This window comes from Eleutherodactylus coqui, chromosome 10, assembly GCF_035609145.1.
Source record: "Eleutherodactylus coqui strain aEleCoq1 chromosome 10, aEleCoq1.hap1, whole genome shotgun sequence".
Classification (NCBI taxonomy): domain Eukaryota; kingdom Metazoa; phylum Chordata; class Amphibia; order Anura; family Eleutherodactylidae; genus Eleutherodactylus; species Eleutherodactylus coqui.
Window position 1 is genome coordinate 6,142,635 of NC_089846.1, and position 25,552 is coordinate 6,168,186.

General features: G+C 51.7%; 2 protein-coding genes across 4 annotated transcripts; one reads left to right on the forward strand and one right to left on the reverse strand.

Annotated features, from left to right (window-relative positions):
* On the reverse strand, positions 1 to 3,565 carry CDC26 (cell division cycle 26). 2 transcript variants are annotated; one of them, XM_066580098.1, is made up of 3 exons: positions 3,471 to 3,565; positions 1,210 to 1,298; positions 1 to 451 (listed from the first exon to the last, which is right to left on the reverse strand). In XM_066580098.1, exons 2-3 carry the CDS (start codon positions 1,288 to 1,290, stop codon positions 278 to 280), a joined length of 255 nt encoding a protein of 84 aa, XP_066436195.1. In that variant the 5' UTR covers positions 1,291 to 1,298; positions 3,471 to 3,565; the 3' UTR covers positions 1 to 277. The 2 variants fall into 2 exon arrangements, with proteins under 2 accessions (XP_066436195.1, XP_066436196.1); XM_066580099.1 differs by lacking the exon at positions 3,471 to 3,565 and adding an exon at positions 3,344 to 3,460.
* On the forward strand, positions 3,508 to 24,756 carry PRPF4 (pre-mRNA splicing tri-snRNP complex factor PRPF4). Of its 2 annotated transcripts, none has more exons than XM_066580096.1 (14): positions 3,508 to 3,593; positions 4,984 to 5,151; positions 7,615 to 7,801; positions 8,074 to 8,161; positions 8,893 to 8,972; positions 11,333 to 11,426; positions 12,024 to 12,118; positions 12,451 to 12,509; positions 14,036 to 14,159; positions 19,374 to 19,463; positions 19,544 to 19,666; positions 21,245 to 21,352; positions 21,626 to 21,744; positions 24,364 to 24,756. In XM_066580096.1, exons 2-14 carry the CDS (start codon positions 4,992 to 4,994, stop codon positions 24,555 to 24,557), a joined length of 1,521 nt encoding a protein of 506 aa, XP_066436193.1. In that variant the 5' UTR covers positions 3,508 to 3,593; positions 4,984 to 4,991; the 3' UTR covers positions 24,558 to 24,756. The 2 variants fall into 2 exon arrangements, with proteins under 2 accessions (XP_066436193.1, XP_066436194.1); XM_066580097.1 differs by lacking the exon at positions 3,508 to 3,593 and adding an exon at positions 4,861 to 4,881.
* Positions 24,757 to 25,552: the final 796 nt, after the last annotated feature.

Here is a 25,552-nt window from a genome sequence, read left to right on the forward strand (position 1 = left end):
TGCAGTTTAATCCAACTTTAATATACAAGTATGCGTTCTCCATCATTGAAGTGATAAGACCCCCGGGGGGCCCACAGCTCACAAGACAGTGACCAGACCCCAGAAGAGGGGGCAAAGATCATAAAGAAGTGACCAGACCCCAGGGGAAGGGGCGACAGGTCAAAATGAAATTCAGTGCACAGCCTTTACTAAACACAGGTGATGAGTCGGCTCCTCCAGTCCCTCCATCAATGGTCCCAAAAGTGAAGCCCAAAGTCTTTGTAGAATCCCCCAGATGCTAAAACTCAAAGTTCCCAAACTGCGTGGTGTGACTGTTGGGTTTGGGCTGCGGCTTGTACCCAATCCTATCATGGATGGTCTGTTCTCGAGCCTTCAGGTCCGCGCTGAGGGGGGCGCCAGGGTCCGGCTCGCTGGAGGACAGGTCCACCTCCTCCCGCTGCTTCTTCCGACTCTGTAGAAAAGCGATGAGGTTAGAGAAGTACAAGGCTGATAGTCCTTTACACAGACGGGAGTCGGGGGAGCGATGGTACTCGTTCCTGCGCTGTTAGAGGAGCGAGCATCGCTCACAGCGCTGGCATGGTGGTGGAGCGGCCGGGCAGCGCTCTCCCCCACCACCTCCATTCACAGTAAGCAGACAGTGGTTCAGAAGTGACTGCTCGCTGTTTACACGGAACGACTCGCACTTCAGTTTTCTGCATGCGTTTACACGGGACCGCAGGAGTCTGATCAATAATCATCCCATCTGAAAGGGCCATTAGGGTCCTCAGATTCAGCATCCATCATCACTCAGTGTGAACGCTGCCCCGACTGAACGACGAACCAGACTTGGCTGACTTCTCATCAGTCGCTCGGTTTCTGCATGCAGTGCCGGATTGGCCTGTGTGAACAGGCAGTTGGGTCACTTATGAATGACTGCCTGTTTACTGTGATTGGCCGCAACCATCATCCCATGGCATACTTCTGATAGCTGAGGGCTTGTTTCAATGCTACGCAGTCTGGACAAGCGTCTACTATGATTTGTTACAATGTATCAGGTTTGGGTATTCTGGATACAACTGTAAGGTGAAATGATCTCATATCCAGAAATAATTCTGCAGTCTGCTGTAGTAACATCTTCCCACCACTGGGTGTCAGTGCAGAGCAGTGTTTGTGCTCATACCAACCCAGCGTATGCCCAACAGGCAGGAGGATGATGGGAGTAGTTCTCACCTCCAGGTCCTTCCGGATGCTCTCGAACTCCTCGATGTCGTCCAGCTTCAGCTCCAGGCGGGTCGGCTTCCTGCGCAGCATCTTCAGCACTGCAGGGAAGGAAGAGCGGTTACAGTGCAACGCTCCGCGAAACTTGTGGGACTACTACTCCCAGCATGTCCCGACAGTCATAAGCCACAGAGCAGTACTCATTGTAATGAAGACAAAATACTCAGTTATTTTATACCCTGTGTGATACTGTCTGCTGAGCCGTGTATCTAATCCTATCCCGTGTGATACTGTCTGCTGAGCTGTGTATCTAATCCTCTCCTGTGTGATACTGTCTGCTGAGCCATGTATCTAATCCTATCCTGGGTGATACCGTCTGCTGAGCTGTGTATCTAATCCTATCCTGTGTGATACTGTCTGATGAGCCGTGTATCTAATCCTATCCTGTGTGATACTGTCTGCTGAGCTGTGTATCTAATCCTATCCTGTGTGATACTGCCTGCTGAGCCGTGTATCTAATCCTATCCTGTGTGATACTGTCTGCTGAGCTGTGTATCTAATCCTATCCTGGGTGATACCGTCTGCTGAGCTGTGTATCTAATCCTATCCTGTGTGATACTGCCTGCTGAGCCGTGTATCTAATCCTATCCTGTGTGATACTGTCTGCTGAGCTGTGTATCTAATCCTATCCTGTGTGATACTGCCTGCTAAGCCGTGTATCTAATCCTATCCTGTGTGATACTGCCTGCTGAGCCGTGTATCTAATCCTATCCTGTGTGATACTGCCTGCTGAGCCGTGTATCTAATCCTATCCTGTGTGATACTGCCTGCTGAGCTGTGTATCTAATCCTATCCTGTGTGATACTGCCTGCTGAGCCGTGTATCTAATCCTATCCTGTGTGATACTGCCTGCTGAGCTGTGTATCTAATCCTATCATATGTGATACCGTCTGCTGAGCCGTGTATCTAATCCTATCATATGTGATACCGTCTGCTGAGCCGTGTATCTAATCCTATCATATGTGATACCGTCTGCTGAGCCGTGTATCTAATCCTATCATATGTGATACCGTCTGCTGAGCCGTGTATCTAATCCTATCCTGTGTGATACTGCCTGCTGAGCCGTGTATCTAATCCTATCCTGTGTGATACTGCCTGCTGAGCCGTGTATCTAATCCTATCATATGTGATACCGTCTGCTGAGCCGTGTATCTAATCCTATCATATGTGATACCGTCTGCTGAGCCGTGTATCTAATCCTATCATATGTGATACCGTCTGCTGAGCCGTGTATCTAATCCTATCCTGTGTGATACCGTCTGCTGAGCCGTGTATCTAATCCTATCCTGTGTGATACTGCCTGCTGAGCCGTGTATCTAAACCTATCATATGTGATACCGTCTGCTGAGCCGTGTATCTAATCCTCTCCTGTGTGATACCGTCTGCTGAGCCGTGTATCTAATCCTATCATATGTGATACCGTCTGCTGAGCCGTGTATCTAATCCTATCCTGTGTGATACTGCCTGCTGAGCCGTGTATCTAATGCTATCATATGTGATACCGTCTGCTGAGCCGTGTATCTAATCCTCTCCTGTGTGATACCGTCTGCTGAGCCATGTATCTAATCCTATCATATGTGATACCGTCTGCTGAGCCGTGTATCTAATCCTATCCTGTGTGATACCGTCTGCTGAGCCGTGTATCTAATCCTCTCCTGTGTGATACTGCCTGCTGAGCCGTGTATCTAATCCTCTCCTGTGTGATACTGCCTGCTGAGCCGTGTATCTAATCCTATCCTGTGTGATACTGTCTGCTGAGCCGTGTATCTAATCCCATCATGTGTGATACTATGTGCTGAGCCGTGTATCTAATCCTATCCTGTGTGATACTGCCTGCTGAGCCGTCTATCTAATCCTCTCCTGTGTGATACTGCCTGCTGAGCCGTGTATCTAATCCTATCCTGTGTGATACTGTCTGCTGAGCCGTGTATCTAATCCTATCCTCTGTGATACTGTCTGCTGAGCCATGTATCTAATCCTATCCTGTGTGATACTGTCTGCTGAGCCGTGTATCTAATCCTATCCTGTGTGATACTGTCTGCTGAGCCGTGTATCTAATCCAATCCCCCTCCTTTGTGATACTCGCCGCTGTATCTAATCCCGTGTTATGCCTTGACAGCAGTCGCAGCTGGAGAATGTATCCAAACAATGCTCCCCTGTATCGCAGCCTTCTGCCCCCGAGCACAGCGCCCCCTCCGTTCTCCCGCAGTTACCTGCTTGTTCTTGCAGCCCCACTACTTCCGCCCGTTCTCCGTCACTTCCTGTGTCGTCATTTCCGCCCGGCTGACCCGGAAGTAGTGGCTGCAGTGCGGCGGCCGGTGTTCGGCGCGGAGCAGGTGATTGCCGCCGTTTCCCCGGTTGTTCCTGACATTTCTCCCCGCTCCTCCTGCCGTTATAGGCCGGATATATGGAGGTGTGAGATATCCCTCAGATATAACGGATGCTGTCGGTTTACACCGATCAGCTGGTCAGAGCGGACGCAGGGCTCCGGTGAGCGGCACGGCAGTCAGGTGCTGAGACCGCAGGAGTCACCGGAGCGCTCCGCCCGCCGCGATCAGCTGATTGGCGGGGATCCCGAGTGGTCAGCCGTGTCCAAACCCTTCAGACACCTTCGGCGTGCGTCCACAAGGATGGCCCGCAGCTCCAGCCCGGTGTGTGCGGTGGGGCCTCCGTGGCGCCCCCCCTCCTCCCCCTGCAGCGCCGCTGATGATTCTGTGCGGCGCAATTCTTTCTGCTGTAAATAAGCATTTTGGCGCTTTAACCAGCAGCGGATCGGCGGAGAATACACGTCAATTCTGGGTCAAAATCTGCGCGAGCGGCCGGCCGCAGGGGCCGGAACATGGCAGGAGCGCCGATCCCTAACTGGGCGGTCACAGGAAGGGGGCGGAATGAGGAGAGCGGTGGGGACACGGACCATCAGAGATGGCGCAGTACGAACGCTGCGCCCCCTCTGGCAGCCCCGTGGAATGGCAGCGCACGTGTCTACCACCCCATTCATGTTCATGCCCGTCGTTGTGATCCCCCCATCCTGTGGGTAACGGTACCTGCCGGCACAACCCCTTTAAGTGGTGCCGCTGCACACAGCTCATACATAGGTGGATACAGACCCCCGGGATGCGCCAGAATATATTATCACCTCTTCATAGGATAAGCGATAAGTCTGACCGCTGAGACCCCCGGTAATCCCGAGAGCAGGGGTCCTGTGTCCCCCTCTCCGCCTCACTGTGGGCTCACTACACCCCCTGCAGTGAGGAGGAGAGTGCACAGAGCCGCGGTCATACATACGCAGAGCCGCGGTCATACGTACACGGAGCCGCGGTCATACATACACGGAGCCGCGGTCATACGTACACAGAGCCGCGGTCATACGTACACGGAGCCGCGGTCATACGTACACGGAGCCGCGGTCATACATACACGGAGCCGCGGTCATACCTGCACGGAGCCGCGGAGATAGCCGAGCGCTTGTACCATCGGCCCCTCTGAAACGAATGGAGTGGCTTCATCTAGTCTGCACCGGACTGGTGGGTGCGAGCCTGCAGTGACGAGGAGGACAGAAGACCCCTGTTCTCAGCATTGGTTGGGGTCTCCGTGCCAAGCCCCCACCAATCACCTGTCCTATACGTAGGTGCTGAGTCAGTTTTGGGCTAACCCTCCATGAGGCGTTCCTACAGGACTAGGCGACTACCATAGAGCTCCTACTAATGTGTCCGTTTTCCTCCGCAGACCCCAAGATGTCGGACGACGAGGGTCCCCCGATGGTGAAGAAGTCTCGCATCTTCTATGGCAGCTTGGCAGATAAAGAGAAGGAGCGAATCTTCAGGGGGGAGACGTCCCTGGGGAGAGCGGCGGTGAAGGCCGGGATAGACGCCGGGAACATCAACATCGGAGGAGGTGACGGCGCCGGCTTCACTCCTAGGCGGAACCACGCTGTCTTCAGATCTGTGCGTTTCACGGAGGGGTCCGACGTCTCGGGTCCGACTGCGGGTTTCTGGACCTTAAAGCCTCATGATGCTCCAAGTTCGGGTCTGGAGAGCCGCGGTCAAGCTGGGACACACTTGGTAAGCCCTAAGTGAAACGGCCCGATCTGAAGACCGTGTGGTCCGCCCTTAACGCCCCTCCGAGGGCTCAGAGAGGAGATGAATCAGGACAAGTTCTGCAACTCTGGAATCCATTTATTGCTTCTTCTTCACCGTTTTCAGGATCTCTGCTTACTGTTAGCGAGACGGAACATTCCTGTTTGCATCCAAAAACCGTAGAGACTTAATAATTGTCCCAGCTGAGGGTTTGTTACAATTGTACCATCAGTGGACTGCAGACTGATACACTGTAACAAACTATCAGGACAGGAGAGCTTTACCTCACATGGGACGACCAGACTGGATCCAGTTGTTATAGCAAACCCTCAGCAAGCAGGGCTCATGTTCAGCTTCTGCTTTGCATTACAATTCACTGGCAGCAAGCAGGATGCTGAAATTGGGAGAGAATTGAAATACAAAGTGTATAGAAAGCTGCAGAACTTATTATTATACACGGATCAAACTTTATTCCCGTTTGTTTTGCCCACTTTTTGCACTATTTCTCTCAGTGCCAGGCACCGGTACGGGGGATACGAATGCTTCATCATGAAGGATCGGGGGATGGGGGGGACCGTACCGTTGTGATGCGATGGGTTAACCCGCCATTTCTTCTTGGAGTACAGGATAGGATTATTCAATAACACCCCTGTTACTCTTTCCAGCCATTTCTGAAGGAGGGGCTGCGTCCACAAAACGTGCTACCAGTTAACTAATAAGAGATTTGGGTTAACCCTTTGCTGTAATGCGCTTTACATCACGGGGGTAGCGCCCGATCCTTCATTTTCTCCTTTTTATGACTTTCTATGCCCCGTTACTTATGGTGACGTAATTGGTCTGGCAGCACCCTACGAACTATTCTCACTAGCTGGATCAGATCCTTCACAAGAGTCGCTCCTCCCCCTCTTGGGCACATCAGTGGGTGAAGGTTCATCCTAAGGCTGGGGCATCGCTAACCGATATATCGCTATATGGCTGATGCTTTGGCGATACTTTCCATCGATGCTGTTATGTCCGATATATCGGTAACATCGGTAGTTTAAGGCGATATAACATGGATTTGTCTTGCGGTCCGGTGACCGGATCTTCTCTCTTTACATTCCGCCCTTCCCTTTGTGTTGTACAGGATGTCGTTTTGCTCGCGGCACCAATGAACTTATAAACAAGTTCTGGAAACTTCTGTAAAGTGTCAGGTGACTCTCTGTGACCAATCAGGTTTGCTGCAGTGGGGTCTTCTGCCCCTCCTCCACATGCGTTTGTTCATCGTGTTAGATGCGGGCTCTGAATGCTTGTGTCCAACGCGATGGCTGTGGGCAATGCTTCTAAATGAAAGATGGAGGGCTGCGCTGAACGCACGAAGGTCGCGTCCAGAAAAGGAGATGCAACGTGTCGTGCGTTCAGCGTCTAACGTAGGGCCCATAGAAAAGATAGGAGACCCATCTAACACAATGACAATGGCATTCGCGTTACCAGGCCCTGCATTGTTTACAGGTTGCCATGGAGACCGTTGGTCCCTCAGAGGCAACTTCAAAAGATGCAGGGCATGCAGCCCCACAACCACACACAGATCCCGCTCATACCCGTCAGCTCCAGCGGCTTCTGGCCTCCTTATAGCTGGCAGGACCGGGTCTCAGTGGGTTTACCTCCAATCATCTTCCTGCACTCCCGGCCATGTGAAGTGAGAGCAGACAGCAAATTAATATTAGATACCGATTATCGGGGCCGATGATAAAAAGCTCTTCTCACGGACCTCATTATATTCTAGGTTTCATGATATTATTAATAGTTAGAAGTTACTAAGAAATTCAACAGTTTAAAGTTTTAAAAGAAAACTATATTTTTTTGTGGATTGTTGTTTTATTAACCCTCGACCTGCTTTATTACTATACAGCATTTTAAAAAGTCGATATATCGATATTTTTGTGTCGATGTGCCAACCCTAGTTCGTCCTAGTGGATGACCAATGTTAGGGGTGTCACAGAGGTTGGGATTAGTTCTGCTACCTGCACCACACTAATCACAATCGGCAGCTGATAAAGCTATAGAGGATGAATCCCTCAATTGAAGGTTCCTGCAACTTTATTGTGTCAGTGTTCACTGTGATTCTGTCATTCTATTCATGAACCAGGAAGACCTGGATGAACAGTAGGAGGTCCCAGTGAGCAACAGACAAAACTAGAATAGAATGGATATTTAAATAAAACTTGTGACAATGCAGAGTAGGCGATGCCGCCGCTGTCATCTGTATGGAGCAGCCCTTTAACTCTGCTTCCTCCTTTAGGGGAGTCATTCGACCTTGAAGAGCACATCAGTGAGCGGCAGGCGGAGGTTCTCGCAGAGTTTGAGCGCAGGAAGCGAGCGCGACAGATCAACGTGTCCACTGATGACTCGGAGGTGAAGGCCTGTCTGAGGGCTCTTGGGGAGCCGATCACTCTATTTGGAGAGGGGCCAGCGGAGCGGCGAGAGAGGTGAGAGAATGAGAGTGATCTCTAGTAAGCGCCTCTTCTTGCTGTCAGCGACAACCTGTTCTGCCCAAGCAGGGCTCTTCTCAGTGTATCGGAGCTGCCACTCACAACATGCTCTGTGTTACTTGGACATGACAGCATTTTTTTTTTGATTCACTGACAGCAAGCAGAGATTTTGATCATAATGAGCAATCAAAGCACAAAGTATTTCAGCAAGTTGCAGAAGCTTCACTTTATACGCTGATGAATATAAATCACATCGTTCTGCTTTACAGGCTGCGAAACGTCCTCTCGGTGGTCGGCACAGACGCCTTGAAGAAGACCAAGAAGGAAGATGAGAAGTCCAAGACATCCAGTGAGGAGGTAGGGGGGGCCTAGGTCAGGTTCATATGAGACGTTATACAGAGTTCACAGTTCTGTAGCTTCAGAGCTGAAATCTCCCAGCATTCCCTGCTTGTTCAGTGTCTGTACAGAGCTAGTTTGGTAATATGCATTCTGGGAGGTGTCAACTTTAGGCCGGTGACTCGTGAGCGTATTACGGGTGCATTTGTGTGTACGTAATACAGATGAGTGTCGCGGCCCGACCGCGGGTATACGATGCTCGGAGTTGTGGAGCCGGGACACTCATCGATATTACGGATGTAGAGATGTGGCCGTCACTCTCGTGTCACCGGCCCTACACCGGGATCTGTACGGTCATGCGATCTGTTCTCTGTGCAATGTTTATTCGGATGAACCGCCCCTCGCTGCCGAGAGAGAAGACAGCCGGTGAGGGGCGGTTCATCCGAATAAACATTGGCCACATTCACATCCATCTTCAGGTTTCTGCTTCCCTGCCCGTACGGATCCGTCCTACGATGGAATGAAGCTGCACCAACCAGAACCCATTGACTATGATGGAATCCATCTGGCATTTTTACGGATGAAATGGCGCAGCATGCTGTCATTTTGTCTGGGATTTTATGCCAGATCTGCGTCACAAGTGACGAACGGAGCGGCGATGCTGAACGTGACCTTAGTTGTACTGGGCATTGGGGTTTTCATGGGAGCATTGCACTGGGCCCAGGTAATACTAGGTGTGTTTATCTCCGCAGTACCAGCACACTTGGTATCACGAGGGGCCCAACACACTGAAGACGGCCCGCCTGTGGATCGCGCGATATTCCTTACCTCGGTATGTACTGGAACTGGTATTGTTGTCCTTTTAGAGGGATAAGAACTTGGCGGCTTTCTGCGAGAAACGGCGTGACGCCTGTCTGTGGGTTGTGTAGTATTACAGCCCTATTGTGGTGATTGGCGCTGAGCTGCAATACTAGACATCCTGTGGATGCTTGGGGGGGCTCTCTTTTTAATGAAAGCAGCCATGTTTGTTTGTATTTTGGACAACCCCTTAATGACGCGGCCCCTTTTTCTTTTTCCATTTTCGATTTTTCCTCCCCCCTTTAAAAAAATCGTAACTGCTTTATTTATCCATCGCCGTCGCTGTATGAGGGCTTGTTGTTTTTTGCGGGACGAGTTGTATTTTTCAATAGTGCTATTTAATGTACCATATAATGTACTGAAAAACTTTTTAAAAATTCTAAGTGGAGTAAAATGGAAAAAAACGACATTTTGCCATCTTTTAGTGCGTCTTGTTTCTACGGCGCACAAACGGCAGCAATAGCGACATGATAACTTTATTCTATGGGTATAAATATCGATTACTACGATACCAAACTTGTATAGTTTCTTTTTTACTATACTCCTCTTTTTTTTTTTTTTCAAAAACATAAAGTTTTTTTCAATTATTTTCTGCGGTCATTTTGTGCGTGCAATAACCTTTTTATTTTTTCGTCGACGTAGTTGAGCAAGGGCTCATTTTTTGCGGGATGTCCTGTAGTTTCTGATAGTATCAAATTGGAATACAAACAACTTTTTGATCGCTTTTTATTGCGTTTTTTCTGGGAGACAGGGTAACTAAAAAAGTGTATTTCTGGCGTTCTTTATTTTTTTTTTCGGCCGACGTTCACCGTGTGGAAAAAATAATGCGCTACTTTGATAGTTCAGACTTTTACGGACGCGGCGATACTAAATACATATATTTAATTTATTATTTAGATTTTTTAATAATAGATATGGCAAAAGGGGGGTGATTTAAACCTTTGCAACTTTTTTTTTTTTCAATTAAAAAAACTTTATTGATTCTTTTTTTACATTGCTTTGAAGTCCCCCTGGGGGACTTTAAGATGCGATGCTTTGATCGCTCCTGCAGTATGACATAATGCTATAGCATTACGTCATACTGCTTTTTGACAGACAGCCTATGAAGCACCCCACGGGGATGGCTTGATAGGCAGTCTGCTAAGGCAGCCCTGGGCTTTTCATTAGGTCCCCGGCTGCCATGACACCTGCACGGCTCCCCCGATCTCACCAGGGGGGGGGCCGTGCGGGACCCCCGAACGATGTTCGGGGGATTTACATGCCGTTGTCAGAATTGACAGCAGCATTTAAATGGTTAATGGCCGCGATCGGCCGCGCGGCTATTGCCCGCGGGTGTCAGCTGTTATAAACAGCTGACGCCCGCACTGTATGAAGAGAGGTTCATACATACCCCAACGCTCCATGACGTACCGGTACGTCATTGGTCGTTAAGGGGTTAAGGAACACCCTAGGCAAAACTGACACTGTTATCCTTGCTACACGGATCGAGGGGGGCGGAGCATGAGACAAATATTGTATTTGATGGTGTTCGAATCCCTGTGTCAAGCTCCGCCCCCTCAGGTCCTCAGTAGCCCTAACGTAATGTCAGTTTTTCCTGGAGTTAACCCCTTAGTACCAAAGGCCATTTGCGCCTTAATGACCAACTACCATATTTTTCACTTTATAAGACGCATCAGACGATAAGGCCCCCCCCCCCCCCCCCTGATTTAAAGGGGTAAAACAGGCAAAAATATTTTGAACTCACCCAGAGACAGTGCAGGGGATGGGACCGGGCGGGGGAGCAGCAGAGGTCTGAAATCCCGGAGCTCCGTGTCACAGCGGCGCTTGTTCAGCAGGAGGAGGGGAAGAAGCCGATTGGTGGAGGCGGGGAAGCAGCAGCAGTTACCGCCGGCGCTCACCACCAATCAGCAGAACATATGGGCGGCAGTGGGGAGGAGAGAGAACTGGTGACTGATTGCACATGTGGCAATGCGACAAACTTCGGCACACTCGCTTTATAAGACACAGTGACCCCCTAAAGCGTCCAAAACGATCGTTGATTTGCTATATCGGACCTCCCAGTAACCGCCTGCAAGCGTCTGACAGCGATGACTCCTCCGCCAACGACCCGAGTCCAGCCTATACAATAACTAACACCATGGCATTATTCTCCGGGCGGCACGATTCTGGCGATGCCCCTTTATATAGACTTATTTATGTTGTGGTCGCCTTGACTGCTGCATGTACGGGGTTAAACGGCTCCGTCTGATTGGTTCCGATCCTTCGCTTCCTCGCTATTCACCTATGACTTGTACTATATATGTGACCGTTGCCCTATATACTCGCCTTCTGCAGGGCAATGCAGCGATTGGAAAACGCCCGCGAATACCGGAGCATCCCAGAATCCATCAGGACATCCCAGAAACAAGATCTGCATAAATCCCTGCGGGTGAGTAGGTTGGGGGGCAGACGCTATGCATAGAGGTACAGCGGCGCTCGCCTGCAGGCCGCCATGTTATTAGCAGACTGCTTGCATCCCAGGCATCACCAATTAAATATACTCAGGTTGTGCAGCTTCCTGTAATATGCTTTGTGCTTCAAGATCTCTGCTTGCTGTCAGTAAATGAATTTACTTTTGTTTGTATTCCGATGGATGCAGGTAACACGTCCGGCTTTTGCACAGTTGACGGTTTGGTACAATGTATCAGTGTGGCGTGAGAGAAGGAAAGGGATTTGTGTTGGTGCGTTTAGTATTACTTACACTGACACACTGTGACAAACCCTCCGCTGTGTAAGCTGGAGACGATCAGGGTGGGTATGGTATTTAGAATCTAAATATCTAATAATTTACATGCAATGACAGCAAGCAGAGATCTTGCAAATAGTGAGAAATTGAAATAAAGTTTCAGAACTTTTTGTTATTTCATATAAAATTGGAAAATCGCTTTTCCAGTTTCTGACTATTTTACGGGGAGCTGAAAGTCGGGGTTCGCTGCAGTCCAGGCGGGGGAAGGGTCATCCTTAACCATCTTTTCTCGCTCCGCAGTCCTTGAACAATTTCTGCAGTCAGATTGGAGACGATCGCCCTCTGTCCTTCTGCCACTTTAGTCCAAACTCCAAACTATTGGCCACAGCGTGCTGGTAAGTACGGCCATGATGGTCCGATGCAGTCAGGGGGGTCTTCTGTAACCCCATCCGCACGGTAGTTGCTGCGGGCAACATGGACCAGTTTGGATAAATGCGGCCCCGTGTGTGCAAATGTGGAAGCCCCCGTGAGATCCGATGTAAGACGGCAGGAGGAATGCAGGTTAGACTGTTTCTGCCCCGCGGAGCCCGTCTGAATATTCCATCCATTGTGAAATTACTTAATGCGGCATCCAGTAATCCAGAATGTCCGATAACCCGGCACCTATGGAAGGACGTGTCCCGGGTGCCGCCCCTCACGCTGAATGATTTCATCTCTCTCTTCCTAGGAGCGGACTCTGCAAGCTTTGGTCAATTCCAGACTGCCAACCTATACGGACTTTAAGAGGTAACTGGGACCGAGAGTGGGGGGGGGGGGGCGGGAGTGGGGGGGGGGGCGGGAGTGCGAGGGGGGGGGCGGCGGGAGTGCGAGGGGGGGGGCGGGAGTGCGAGGGGGGGGGCGGGAGTGCGAGGGGGGGGCGGGAGTGCGAGGGGGGGCGGGAGTGCGAGGGGGGGCGGGAGTGCGAGGGGGGGGGGGGGCGGGAGTGCGAGGGGGGGGGCGGGAGTGCGAGGGGGGGGGCGGGAGTGCGAGGGGGGGGGGCGGGAGTGCGAGGGGGGGGCGGGAGTGCGAGGGGGGCGGGAGTGCGAGGGGGGGGGGCGGGAGTGCGAGGGGGGGGCGGGAGTGCGAGGGGGGGGGCGGGAGTGCGAGGGGGGGGCGGGAGTGCGAGGGGGGGGCGGGAGTGCGAGGGGGGGGCGGGAGTGCGAGGGGGGGGCGGGAGTGCGAGGGGGGGGCGGGAGTGCGAGGGGGGGGCGGGAGTGCGAGGGGGGGCGGGAGTGCGAGGGGGGGCGGGAGTGCGAGGGGGGGGCGGGAGTGCGAGGGGGGGGCGGGAGTGCGAGGGGGGGGCGGGAGTGCGAGGGGGGGGCGGGAGTGCGAGGGGGGGGGAGTGCGAGGGGGGGGGAGTGCGAGAGTGGGGGGCGGGGAGTGCGAGAGTGGGGGGGCGGGGAGTGCGAGAGTGGGGGGGCCGAGTGCGAGAGGGGGGGGGGGCGGGAGTGCGAGAGGGGGGGGGGGGCGGGAGTGCGAGAGGGGGGGGGGGCGGGAGTGCGAGAGGGGGGGGGCGGGAGTGCGAGAGGGGGGGGGGGGCGGGAGTGCGAGAGGGGGGGGGGCGGGAGTGCGAGAGGGGGGGGCGGGAGTGCGAGAGGGGGGGGGCGGAGTGCGAGAGGGGCGATGTCGTATTGATGGGCGATATTACTCATTATTTCCTATTGGTCCAAAAAAAAAAAGATGGCGGCGTACTTGCTGATAAACAACCCCTTTAACCGATGTGCAAGCTATCCCGCTGAATAACCCACCGGACCGTTTCCCAAAAAGGGAGCAAGACCCTGCATGACCAAAAGATGAGGAGAAAAGAGCCCTCTGCTGCACCGCATCTCCAACAAGGAGGACCTGCTGCAGGAAAGCGTGCGGAGACGGGTGGCACCCGATGCCAGTGGGGGGGGGGCAGCACCTTATAAGTGGCTTCTTGAAACCAGGAACGGATGGACACTTCGTGTGTGACGGTAAAAGTGCGCAGACATTGAACTGCGGTCAGAGACCGTCCGCGGTCGGCCCCCCGCTGCAGCAATAATGGATGGTGGTTCGTCAGGAGGGAGTAAACCAGTGACGGGGCGGGCCGAAGCGATCCAGACCCCACACAACTCTGCAAAAGGTGTTTTAGGGCGGATGAAAGTGGAGCGAAGAGCGAGGGGATGTCAGTAGGGATTTTCACACCGCGTACCGCCATGCATTTCCCTTACAAATCCCAAGTTTACAAGTCCGATATCTGGGAGGCTTCTCTGTAGGATTCACTCATGGGGTTTCCTTTCTTTTCCCGCCAGGACACAATACAAACGTCGGCGCCATCGTCTTTCACCCCAAGTCCACATTGTCGCTGGACGAGAAAGATGTGAATCTGGCTTCCTGCGCTGCGGATGGTTCGGTCAAACTGTGGAATCTGGAGAGGTAAGCAGAACCGTTGGTGCGGTCAGCTGGGGCGAATACAGACTGACCACCATGAAGGTGTTGGGGTGGGCACTGTTGGTATATCAGATCATTGGGGTCCACCACATGGAAACGCCTGCCGGTCAGCTGTCTGATGAGACTGGGGGGCTTGGCCGAGTGCTGCTGTCGCTTCAGTCCGTATCGGGTGCAGCGCCATACATTGCCTGATGTAGCAGCTAAGTCCTATTCATTCATTCATTCATTCATTCATTCATTCATTCTATCAGGCCATGTGACTGATGTACATGATGTCACCGGCCTGAGAAGAGGCTGCAGCACTCAGCCGAGCATCACAGCCTCTCCGATCAGCAGGGATCCCCACCTATCGGGTATTGATGGCCTCCCCTGAAGATAGCTCATCAATATCAGAGTCCTGGAAACCCCTTTAGAGGAGCGCTCCAGGCAAAACGTACCTGCAGAGTTATGTCTACTGCAAGGCTTGAGGGGGCGGAGCACAACACGGGATTCAAAGCGCCTCGGGGAGGGTTCTGTGTCATGCTCCGCCCCCAGATCTGAACCTGGACATCACCGTGTGTCTGTTCTGATCGGCGTTCCCCTTTAACCCCTTGAGTGGCGGGTTTCCTACCACCCTGTCGTGCCCACCAGGGCAGGTTTTTTAAAATGGTCTAATCATTGAATTTCAACTAGTTTTGCAGTTGCGTCTCAAGAGCCATAACTTTTTCATTTTTCCATTGACACGGCCATATGAGGGCTTGTTTTTTGCGGGACAAGTTGTGATTTTTTAAACGGGGGAGGAAAAAAAGAAATGGGGAAAAAAGAAAAAAAGGGGCCATGTCATTAAGGGGTTAAATAATGTATTAACTTCCTTCTCTGGGTCATTACGACGCACATGGATACCACATGTGTGATTGTATTTTTGATTTTTTACAAAGTAAAGGGAGACAAGTGTTTTTTTTATTTTTTTAATAATTTTTTTACTTTTTTTTTTTTAATTTTTTTTTTAATTTTTTTTTTTTTTTGTCCCTTTAGAAGACTTCCACAGGGACCCATCAGGACCCCTGATCACATTCCAGGGGTCCGATGGTGACAGCCCTTTACATGCTGCAGTGACAGCCCTTTACATGCTGCAGTCACATAGACTGCAGCATGTAAAGGGTTAACACAGCAGAGATCGAAGGTTTTCTCTGATCTCTGCTGTAAGAGCTGGTAGCTAGCTGTCCTCTCACAGCCAAGCACCAAGCTCTCCCTGCCACAGAGACCATCAGCTTGCTTCTGACAAGCCGATGGTCTCTATGGCAACCTGTAAACAAAGCAGTGCAGGAGGTTGCCGGCATATCGGCAATATCTTCTGCTGGTTTTTCAAAGCCCTTGCACTGCTCTGTGTGGGGCTGTGCAGGCAGAGCACACTGTCACAGCTTGTGGCATTGTGCTCTGCAGCTCCCATAGTGATACATAGCCCGGAAATCTTTCGGGGTATATCACTATGGGCAGTGGAGCTCGTCCCGAAACTTTTCCGGGCGTGCCACTCAAGGGGTTAATGGAGAGCTCACAAGAGAAATCGTAAATTTTGGTGCATATTTTGCACCAATATTTCCAGCTTTTTTATGCTGCACGCGCCACTTTTCTGGATATTGGGCGTGGCCTCCTGGACGCGGGCAAATGTACCGTAATTCACACCAGAAACCGGCCTTGTGTGACTGTCTGGTTCACGGAGGCCGGAGATGCAGCGCAGTAAGCGGCATCAGGACAAGCGTGTGATCAAGAATGTTTCAGTTCACTGTTGGCAAGCAGAGATCTTGAGAAATTAAATTATTAGAGAGCTGCAGAAAGGGTTAATATAAAGTAATTAAGCTTCGTTTACATACAGCCAGAAGCCCCTTTCCCCGCAGCTCGTCTTGTCAGCGGCGCGTTTCGTTGTTGTCTTCATTGCTGTCCTGCTCAGCAGTATTCTGAGACGTGTTGTATGTGAGGGGGTCCCCGGGGATCAGAACCCCCCTCTCTCCTGGGTGTAGGACGCACCTCCAGGAATTGGTTTACTGTCTTGTACTCGTGTCTTCAGTTCTGTTTTCCAAGGGATTAAAGTGAACGAGCCGAAGCATAGAGGCAACGATTAACCCAGACACTGCTAGAGTCTGCGACATACAGCGCTGCGCCGGACCCCCAGCTGTAGCGGGGGAGCGGCAGCCATCTTACCCTCTCTGGCACCTGCCCAAAATGGTGGCTAAGTCTCCCACTGGACTTAACCAAAGATTTACTAAGCACTTGGGTAAGAAAGGTGCCCAAGTGACCCCCTATAAAGTCAGTTCTCCTGCATTGTCCTTCTCCTCTGTGGCCCCCTATAGAGCAGGTTCTTCTCTAGCCTTGTCATTCTCTGTGGCCCCCTATAGAGCAGGTTCTTCTCTTGTCTTGTCCTTCTCCTCTGTGACCCCCTATAGAGCAGGTTCTTCTCTTGCCTTGTCCTTTTCCTCTGTGGCCCCCTATAGAGCAGGTTCTTCTCTTGCCTTGTCCTTTTCCTCTGTGGCCCCCTATAGAGCAGGCTCTTCTCTTGCCTTGTTCTCCTCTGTGGCCCCCTATAGAGCAGGCTCTTCTCTTGTCTTGTCCTTCTCCTCTGTGGCCCCCTATAGTGCAGGTTCTTCTCTTGCCTTGCCCTTCTCCTCTGTGGCCCCCTATAGAGCAGGCTCTTCTCTTGTCTTGTCCTTCTCCTCTGTGGCCCTTTATAGAGCAGGTTCTTCTCTTGCCTTGTTCTCCTCTGTGGCCCCCTATAGAGCAGGTTCTTCTCTTGCCTTGTCCTTCTCCTCTGTGGCCCCCTATAGAGCAGGCTCTTCTCTTGCCTTGTCCTTCTCCTCTGTGGCCCCCTATAGAGCAGGCTCTTCTCTTGTCTTGTCCTTCTCCTCTGTGACCCCCTATAGAGCAGGTTCTTCTCTTGCCTTGTTCTCCTCTGTGGCCCCCTATAGAGCAGGTTCTTCTCTTGTCTTGTCCTTCTCCTCAGTGACCCCCTATAGAGCAGGTTCTTCTCTTGCCTTGTTCTCCTCTGTGGCCCCCTATAGAGCAGGTTCTTCTCTTGCCTTGTCCTTCTCCTCTGTGGCCCCCTATAGAGCAGGCTCTTCTCTTGCCTTGTCCTTCTCCTCTGTGGCCCCCTATAGAGCAGGCTCTTCTCTTGTCTTGTCCTTCTCCTCTGTGACCCCCTATAGAGCAGGTTCTTCTCTTGCCTTGTTCTCCTCTGTGGCCCCCTATAGAGCAGGTTCTTCTCTTGTCTTGTCCTTCTCCTCAGTGACCCCCTATAGAGCAGGTTCTTCTCTTGCCTTGTTCTCCTCTGTGGCCCCCTATAGAGCAGGCTCTTCTCTTGCCTTGTCCTTCTCCTCTGTGGCCCCCCTATAGAGCAGGTTCTTTTCTTGTCTTGTCCTTCTCCTCTGTGGCCCCCCTATAGAGCAGGTTCTTTTCTTGTCTTGTCCTTCTCCTCTGTGGCCCCCTATAGAGCAGGTTCTTCTCTTGCCTTGTCCTTCTCTGTGGCCCCCTATAGAGCAGGTTCTTCTCTTGCCTTGTCCTTCTCTGCGGCCCCCTATAGAGCAGGCTGTTCTCTTGCATTGCCCTTCTCCTCTGTGGCCCCCTATAGAGCAGGTTCTTCTCTTGCCTTGTTCTCCTCTGTGGCCCCCTATAGAGCAGGCTCTTCTCTTGTCTTGTCCTTCTCCTCTGTGGCCCCCTATAGAGCAGGTTCTTCTCTTGCCTTGTTCTCCTCTGTGGCCCCCTATAGAGCAGGCTCTTCTCTTGTCCTATCCTTCTCTGTGGCCCCCTATAGAGCAGGTTCTTCTCTTGCCTTGTTCTCCTCTGTGGCCCCCTATAGAGCAGGTTCCTCTTCTGCATTGCCCCATGTCTAACCTGTAAGGGTCCTATAGAGGGGTCTCCTCTCTTACAGCGACTCTCCCGTGGCTCCATAGAGTGTTGGTCCTTCTGCATTGCCCATCTCTTACCTGTATGACTCCTATAGAGTGGGCTCTTCTACACTCTCCCCATGTGGCACCAAGATAGTGTGGGTTTTCAGCGTTGCCCCTTGTATCTCTCAGTGACACCTATAGGTGGCTTCTCTCGCCGTGTCCTCTGTGGCCCCTATAGAGCAGGTTCCTCTTCTGCATCACCCCATGTTTAACCTTTATAAAGGCTGTCTTCTGTCTTTGTGTCCCCTGTGGCACCAATAGAGTGTTTTGGTTTTTTTTCGCTCCATGTGATTTCCGGGGCCCCTATAGAGCGCGCTCTTATCTGTTGTTCTCCATGTGCCCCTCTGCAGGTAAGCGGTTGCTCTGATTGTGCAGTTAATCCCGGGAACACTGCAGTGGCTACGGGGTCGGCCGGCTTCTTCCAACATGTGCTCAGGGGGCCGAGGGGGCTAATACTTAAGGTTTTTGGGTGAAATTAATAAGCGTAGCAACCTGAGATAATTGGCTTCATTATCCTCCTTCCTGAAGAGCAGCGAGCGCGGCCTCTCTAACATGGCTGACGCGCCACTCATTACAGACGTTGATTAGCCGCCTGCTGAGTATTTTTCTCGTTAGTCCTCGTTAAGTAGTAAAATCCCAGTCTCCGGAGGAATAATTAGCGCCGGCGCTGAGGACGGCAACGGTCGTCCTGGTGAATGATCCTTGCAGGGAATTGATGATATCATACGCTACCTGCGGACCCTACAGTCAGGTGCGCCACCGCTGCCTGCAGCGTGTGCAATCCTCTAGCGGGGGAATAAAGTGCACAGGCGGCTCGGAGTACAGGTAGATGGATGCACAGGTGATTTCTCCAAGACATGAGGGGAAAAGGAGTATTTGCAGACTTCACTAATTGTATGTTGTGACACATAATATGCTCATTTAAAGGGAACCATTGCACAATCTGTATAGATCCAGTATTCTCTGCTGAATATTTAATTCCTACATTTTCCACTAGGGGGAGCAGCTCACTGGATGCAGTTATGCCACAGTACACAGTGAGCTCCCCCTAGTGGTGGCTGCAAGTAGTCAGAATGTTATAGTTTATGTTCATGCAGGGGATTTTGAGTTCTGAATCAGAAAAGCTCAACCCCAACGCTATAAGTGTAAGACGTAACTGCAGAATGCTGGACCTAAAATGGTGGTAAAGGGCGCAAATCCGGATGACAGCCATCACACCTTGCCATGTACAGACACCTCCGCTCTGCGATGGGTAAACTGATCTCCTTCTCTCTTCCTGCAGCGATGAACCGGTTGCTGATATTGAAGGACACACGGTGCGGGTGGCGAGAGTGTCCTGGCATCCAACGGGGCGGTTTCTGGGCACCACATGGTACGTATGACGCAATACATTGAGCATTAATGATCCCCGGGCACCAAGGGGTTATTGACTCCCCCTCGATCTCTCTCTAGTTATGACAAGTCCTGGCGCCTGTGGGACCTGGAGGCGCAGGAGGAGATTCTGCACCAGGAGGGTCACAGTAAAGGGGTGTACGACCTGGCCTTCCACGGCGACGGCTCCCTCGCTGGTACCGGGTAAGAGGCATGAATAAGCGGGGGGGGGGGGGGAGCTTGTGTTTTATGTCATGTCATTTTTGAACCCTTTAATGGTGCAGGCCCAGTTTTGGTTTCTTTTTTCATTCCCCCCCCCCCCCCTCCCCTCCCCCCTTTGATCCATCACCATGGCAGTCTGGGGGCTCGTTGTGTTTATAGGATGAATTGTGGGGTTCTATTTAATGTAACATAGAATGTGCTGAAACTTGAAAAAAACAACTATCCACCATCTTGGGGGGGGGGGGGTCTTGTTTTTACGGTTCACACACTGCGGCGACAATGACCTGATAGCTTATTCCTGGCGGTCGGTACGAATACTTTAATTTTGCTGCACTAATTTAAGAAAATATCTTCGGAAAATAAATAATATAATAATTCCCTGCCGCCATAACATTGTTTTTGTTTTACCGCTGGCGCAGTTCTGTGAGGCTCAGTTTTTCCGGGACGTTTCTGTCAGTATAATTTTGGAGTAGATGGAACTTTTTGGTTACTTTTTATTAACTTTTTTCTTTGAGACGGTGGGGGCCCCCATGCGGTCTCGGGCCCCGGCAGCGTCCGCGTGTACCTGTTACTTCAGTCTTCATCTGTACTGCGGATGGTCCGCGCGGCGCGCCGTCTGACATGCGCAGTACAGATTTGATTTTTTCTTAAACCACTGCTTTTCCCGCATCATTGCCGCGGATTGGACAGTTTCTATTAAATTTAATGGAAGCCGTCCGCGCGGAATCTGCGGGAAAATGGTGGAGCATGCGACGATTTTTTTTTTCCGCTTGTGGAATTGGTTTCCGCAAGTGTAGAGAAATAATCGATTTCCCATAGCCTGCTATGGACGCCAGCCGCGGATCCCGCAGCAAATATCTGCCCATAGGCAGGAGGCCTTAGGGGACCTAAATGTGCAATGGTTGGATCGCCCATAGAGTATACCATAGTACTGCATTATACCGCGTTCTGACAAGCCGCCTATGAAAGCCTTTAATCATGGCGGCCCTGGGGGCATCAGAAGACCCTGGTCTGTCATAGCAACCAAACAGCAGCTTCTGATCTCATTGCTGGGGAAAGCGGGGCTGTTGCGGGTGGGTGTCAGTTGTCAGACACCGCTTACATCCGCCATGCATGGAGTAGGATCGGCTACCGATCTGACTCCATACAGGGCTGACAGGCTCCATAAGATATACAGCCCGTCCCAGTCACAGCTGTAATGTGCTGGATGTCCCCTATGTGTAGGACCGCCATCAGCACCGCCGCCAAGTAACGTGCGGCAGTTAATTCAGGACCGCGGAGCAGTTGGGAAAGTTGTTTCCTGTTTGACGATGAGAACTCTCTATACCCGGCCTTACAGTGAAAAGTTGCACCAAAGTCTGCTCCTCCTGGCGGTCCAAAACTGTGCGAGATGTATGCCGATGAGATTTTGGGGTCCTCAATCTGCATACGTCTTGCACAGTTTGTGTTTATATAAAGCGATGGTCTGCCTGACCGTCACCCCTGCTGGGAGTTGTAGTTCTCCACTAGTGCAGAGGCTGCCACAATAATACACATAACGCAATGTATTCTCTCCTTCAGAGGTCTGGATGCCTTCGGGCGAGTATGGGATTTGCGGACCGGTCGCTGCATTATGTTTTTGGAAGGTCACCTCAAGGAAATCTACAGCATCAACTTCTCCCCTAACGGGTATGATAACGGCGGGCGCCAAAGATGACCACTAAGCCACAACTGTATTATAAAGCCCCTTTAATTTGGCATCAGCGGGTAGACGGCCCAATGTCATATCTGGTCTCATAGTGGATTCTCTCTCCTCCGTCTTGAGACTCCAGATTATTGTGCAGTTTAATGCATGAGCCAATTGCTGGATTATCCGATGCCGGATTAAAGGAATGTCGCCACATGTGTCCCGGCAGCAGGACGGACCTACATGACCTCACACACTGCTTTCTTTTCTGCCAGGTTTCACATTGCTACTGGCAGCGGGGACAACACCTGTAAAGTGTGGGACCTCCGGCAGCGGCGCTGCATCTACACCATCCCGGCGCACCAGAACCTGATCAGCGCGGTGAAGTTCCAGCGTAAGTACAGCCATCTCCATCCTGAATGCTACATTATAGGGCTGCGGCTCTCCAGTTCCTAAAGAACTACAACTCCCATCGTGTTTGACAGCAGCTATCAGGGTAGCTGGGGGAGTTGCAGTACAGGGTGCGCCGCTGATTCATCATATTCATGTACATGAAAGGGTGAAGTCCACGGCGTCTCTGTAAGATGAGCTGCCGGACCCGGAGACGCTGCAGCGGGATGGCTTTTCTGCTCCTTGTAGTTGGGGCTTTCGATCTCAATCCGTGTAGATCGCTAGATCATTGCGCAATCCACACAACTCTGAACTCGGCAGTATCTGAACTCCTCCGATAAAGGGGCACGGACGTCTCGGGCACCTCCTGCCCATCTACTGGCTCGTGTCGGTCTCATCATGTCTGGAATCTACCTGCATTAGAAATGTTGGTGAGCCACTGTAAGTCACGTATGAGGTGGCTGCCAGTAGGGGGCTCCCTTCCAGCTTCTCTTGAGCCTGCTTGAGAAAGGCTTACTGGAGGAGGCGAAACGCGTTGCATTGGAATAATAAATTCTACCAGTTACTTTGAAAGCTCTTTTTGCGCTATACCTGCGGTACTACACGCTATCTGTGATTAGGGATGCCAAGGGGTAGGCACCCCTGTGAAGTCAGTTCCAAACCTTCCTATATTCTATTGCTTATCTCCCTGCCATATGTACACCGGATCGCTGGGATTTTTATTACCTAATTGCAGCTTTTCTGCAATCCACTGTTTGTCATTAGGTACACAGCTTCTGTAGTAACAAGGATGCAGATGTTTCCATAGCTACAGGGGGAGTGGCCATCTTCACAGGCAGCTCCCGTGCCCTGACAGGCTGACAGATCTGCAGACACTGAGTTTACTAACCATTTGATCAGAATGTCTTTTAATGCCTGACTGTCCTAGGGGGTGGACATTCAGACACTGCCCTCCTGCTGATTTGACCAGAGACAGAGCAATGCAGCATGGGAAGTAAGGCTCAGTTTACATTGTTCAAGCTCACTAGGGCCAGTAACTGAGGTCAGTACCCCGCCTGCCCTCATATTTTCATGCTGGCTCTAGTGGACGGGACCCAGAAAACAACAATCCCTTCTCCTGCTATTCCGCTCACCTCTGCACTGTCTTGGCTGTATACGTAGGGACCGTGCAGAGCGGGAGAAGCCGGCGAGTAACTACACTGTTGGCTCCAATACTTGCCTGCCGACTCCACCACTTATTTTACCAAAGGAAACCAGGCCAAAGAGCAAGGAAGTCAGGACAGTGAACTACTGGCAGAATGTTAGGCTTAATACACCCCCCCTCCCTGAAAGTGGTTGCAAACAGCAGCAAATGAGGGTAAGGAGAGCCTGGAGTAATGCAGAACACTAGTTAAAAATTCAGGTCCGCTTTAATAATAATTCTGGGGCACGATGCTCCTAATGCGTGAACAGGCGCGCGGCTCTTCATGTAATCGGTGCATCGCGGCATCTACTTATAAATGAATGCCAGATCCGATCGTTAATCTCTGATACAATTTACATCAGTTTCTGGTGTATCTTGTACATAAATGTGTCGCTCTCCGGTAGCCACGCCCCTTTAAATAGGTGGACACCGCTGCAAAAAGTTACACATTTTTACACCATTCCTCACTTTTTTACCCCAGAAACCTTTTTGATGAGTGTCCACCCAGTGTGTGTTGGCAGCACAGGGACTGAATGAAGAGTCCTACTGACTGACAAGGGCTGGCTTCCCAGGATGACCATGTACGAATGGGGAGCCTCTGATCCCGGGGTGCTGCCACTCCTCCTGTTGGTGGGGGTCCGTTTCGTACCTTCAAGATGGCTGCGATAATTCTTAAGGCTACCCGACCCGCACTGAGCACTGGTGGTCTAAGATATTACACGCTGCTCTGATTGGCCAGTGCTGATCACGTGAGAAAGTGGTGTGCAATGCCTGATTACTGGTGCGCGGTGACCATCAGGTTGTGTCAGGAGCGCCAGGGTGGCCATGTTGGAAGAACGAAGAGCGGCCCGGTAACAAGCAGACCTGCAGGTGAACTAGGAAATGGAGCGCACAGGTAATGTAACTAAGGGAGCGTTGTAGGCAAGTGTGACATCTGTGCGAGAAACGCAGACCGCTATCGCACTTTTAAAGGCGCGGTTGTAATGGGAGGATCGTGCATCGCAGCACTTGTGATATTCCTTCTTGTGATGAGCACGTGTCGTTCCAACAGTAAAAATAGAAAATTAGCATTGCAGCCCGTGCGTACACCCCTACGCGCCCCTACCCCTTTACACACAGCCCGTGCGCACACCCCTACGCGCCCCTACCCCTTTACACACAGCCCATGAACACGCCCCCTACACACGCAGTCCGTGAGCACACACCCCCTACACACACTGCTCCACACACCCCTAGCTTCCTGGACAAAATTGTCTCCCAGACTGGAGGATTGCTTCAGATGATGACATTCCGGCTCCCTCTAGTGGTGGCCGTAGGCAGCCAAAATTTTATCATCTTACCGTTAAACAATACAGTCGTCCCGGCGGGCTGCGGTTGTAGAGAAATTTTTTTTGCCCTTCTGTATACCAAAAAATTCACCTGTGTTTTGTTTCCTCGCAGCCACTAATGGCCAATACCTGCTGACCGGAGCGTACGACAACACGGCCAAAGTATGGACACACCCGCTATGGTCTCCCCTGAAGACGCTCGCCGGTCACGAGGGTAAGGTGATGGGGGTGGACATCTCGTCAGACGGGGAGCTCATCGCCACCTGCTCCTACGACAGAACCTTTAAGCTTTGGATGGCGGAATAAAAGGAGATGGAAACCAACGAACTTTGCGCAGAAATGTCATGTGATCTGGAGGTCGGGAACCTTTCAGCCGTTTCAGAACTACAACTTCCAGCATGCCAAGGCACAGATATGAGACTGCAGGAGTCCTGGCTGTGGTGCAGAACAGACGAGACCCCATACTTTTTATACTTACCGTAAAATAAACGTATTCCGTAGCGGAGCCCTCCGGCGTCTCTTCCTCCTGAAATCGGATTCATAGCGGATAACGTGACCGTCCGCGGTCAGACAACCCAGAGCTGAACAGGAGTCGTGCCTGACAGCGCGGCGCTATGGATACTGGCCTGACAACCGTATTGCTGCCCATGAGGTTGTCGGGCGCCCAGCCTCGCACGCAGTGCAGGGACGAGGCTCTTCAGCCATCTTCAATAAACTTACCCGTAGAATTTTGAATGCAGCTCTGGATGTGACTGGAGTATGAGATAACGTTATTCTAAGGCCGCCTTCTCATAGGGTGTAACTTCTGCAGCATTAACAGTACAACCCTCCCCCGCTGCGGAGATTTTCCTGCCCCGAATCTGCAGCCTGTCTGTTTATGCTGCGGAATCGCACTGCAGAATTCAACCTCTGAACTACAAGGGTTAAATTCTTCAGCTGTTCGGCAAGTAAAATCCTGCCAAATCTGCCCCATTTGGTCGCTGCAGGTTTTGCGTTGCAGAATGCCCGCAGCCGTGTGAGAAGTCGGCCTGAAGCTGCTCGGTGCGACATGGATGTAAGACAGAAAAGTCCAACAAGCTTGGCTGGAAACGCACAGTCCAATTGGCTGCGTATGAACAGGCCACGCCCACACACTGCGGTCAGTGGTTGCGCAGTGCAGCCATTGGTCACCACGGGTGGGCAGGGTCTGTGTTCAGACTGGTAATTAAAGGGGTTGTTGGGGACGTTGGACATTTTTCTATCCTCGGGAGTGGATGATGAGGGGGGGTGGGGGTCCGCCACTTGGGATCCCTGCCGATCAG

Excerpts from the sequence above, each read along its gene's own strand:
- CDC26 (XM_066580098.1), bottom strand. The coding sequence starts at position 1,290 with ATGCTGCGCAGGAAGCCGACCCGCCTGGAGCTGAAGCTGGACGACATC. Across the intron at positions 452-1,209 it reads GCATCCGGAAGGACCTGGAG|AGTCGGAAGAAGCAGCGGGA; the intron begins GTGAGAACTACT and ends GCTTTTCTACAG.
- PRPF4 (XM_066580096.1), top strand. The coding sequence starts at position 4,992 with ATGTCGGACGACGAGGGTCCCCCGATGGTGAAGAAGTCTCGCATCTTC. Across the intron at positions 12,119-12,450 it reads CTATTGGCCACAGCGTGCTG|GAGCGGACTCTGCAAGCTTT; the intron begins GTAAGTACGGCC and ends CTCTCTTCCTAG. Across the intron at positions 21,353-21,625 it reads ATCAACTTCTCCCCTAACGG|GTTTCACATTGCTACTGGCA; the intron begins GTATGATAACGG and ends CTTTTCTGCCAG.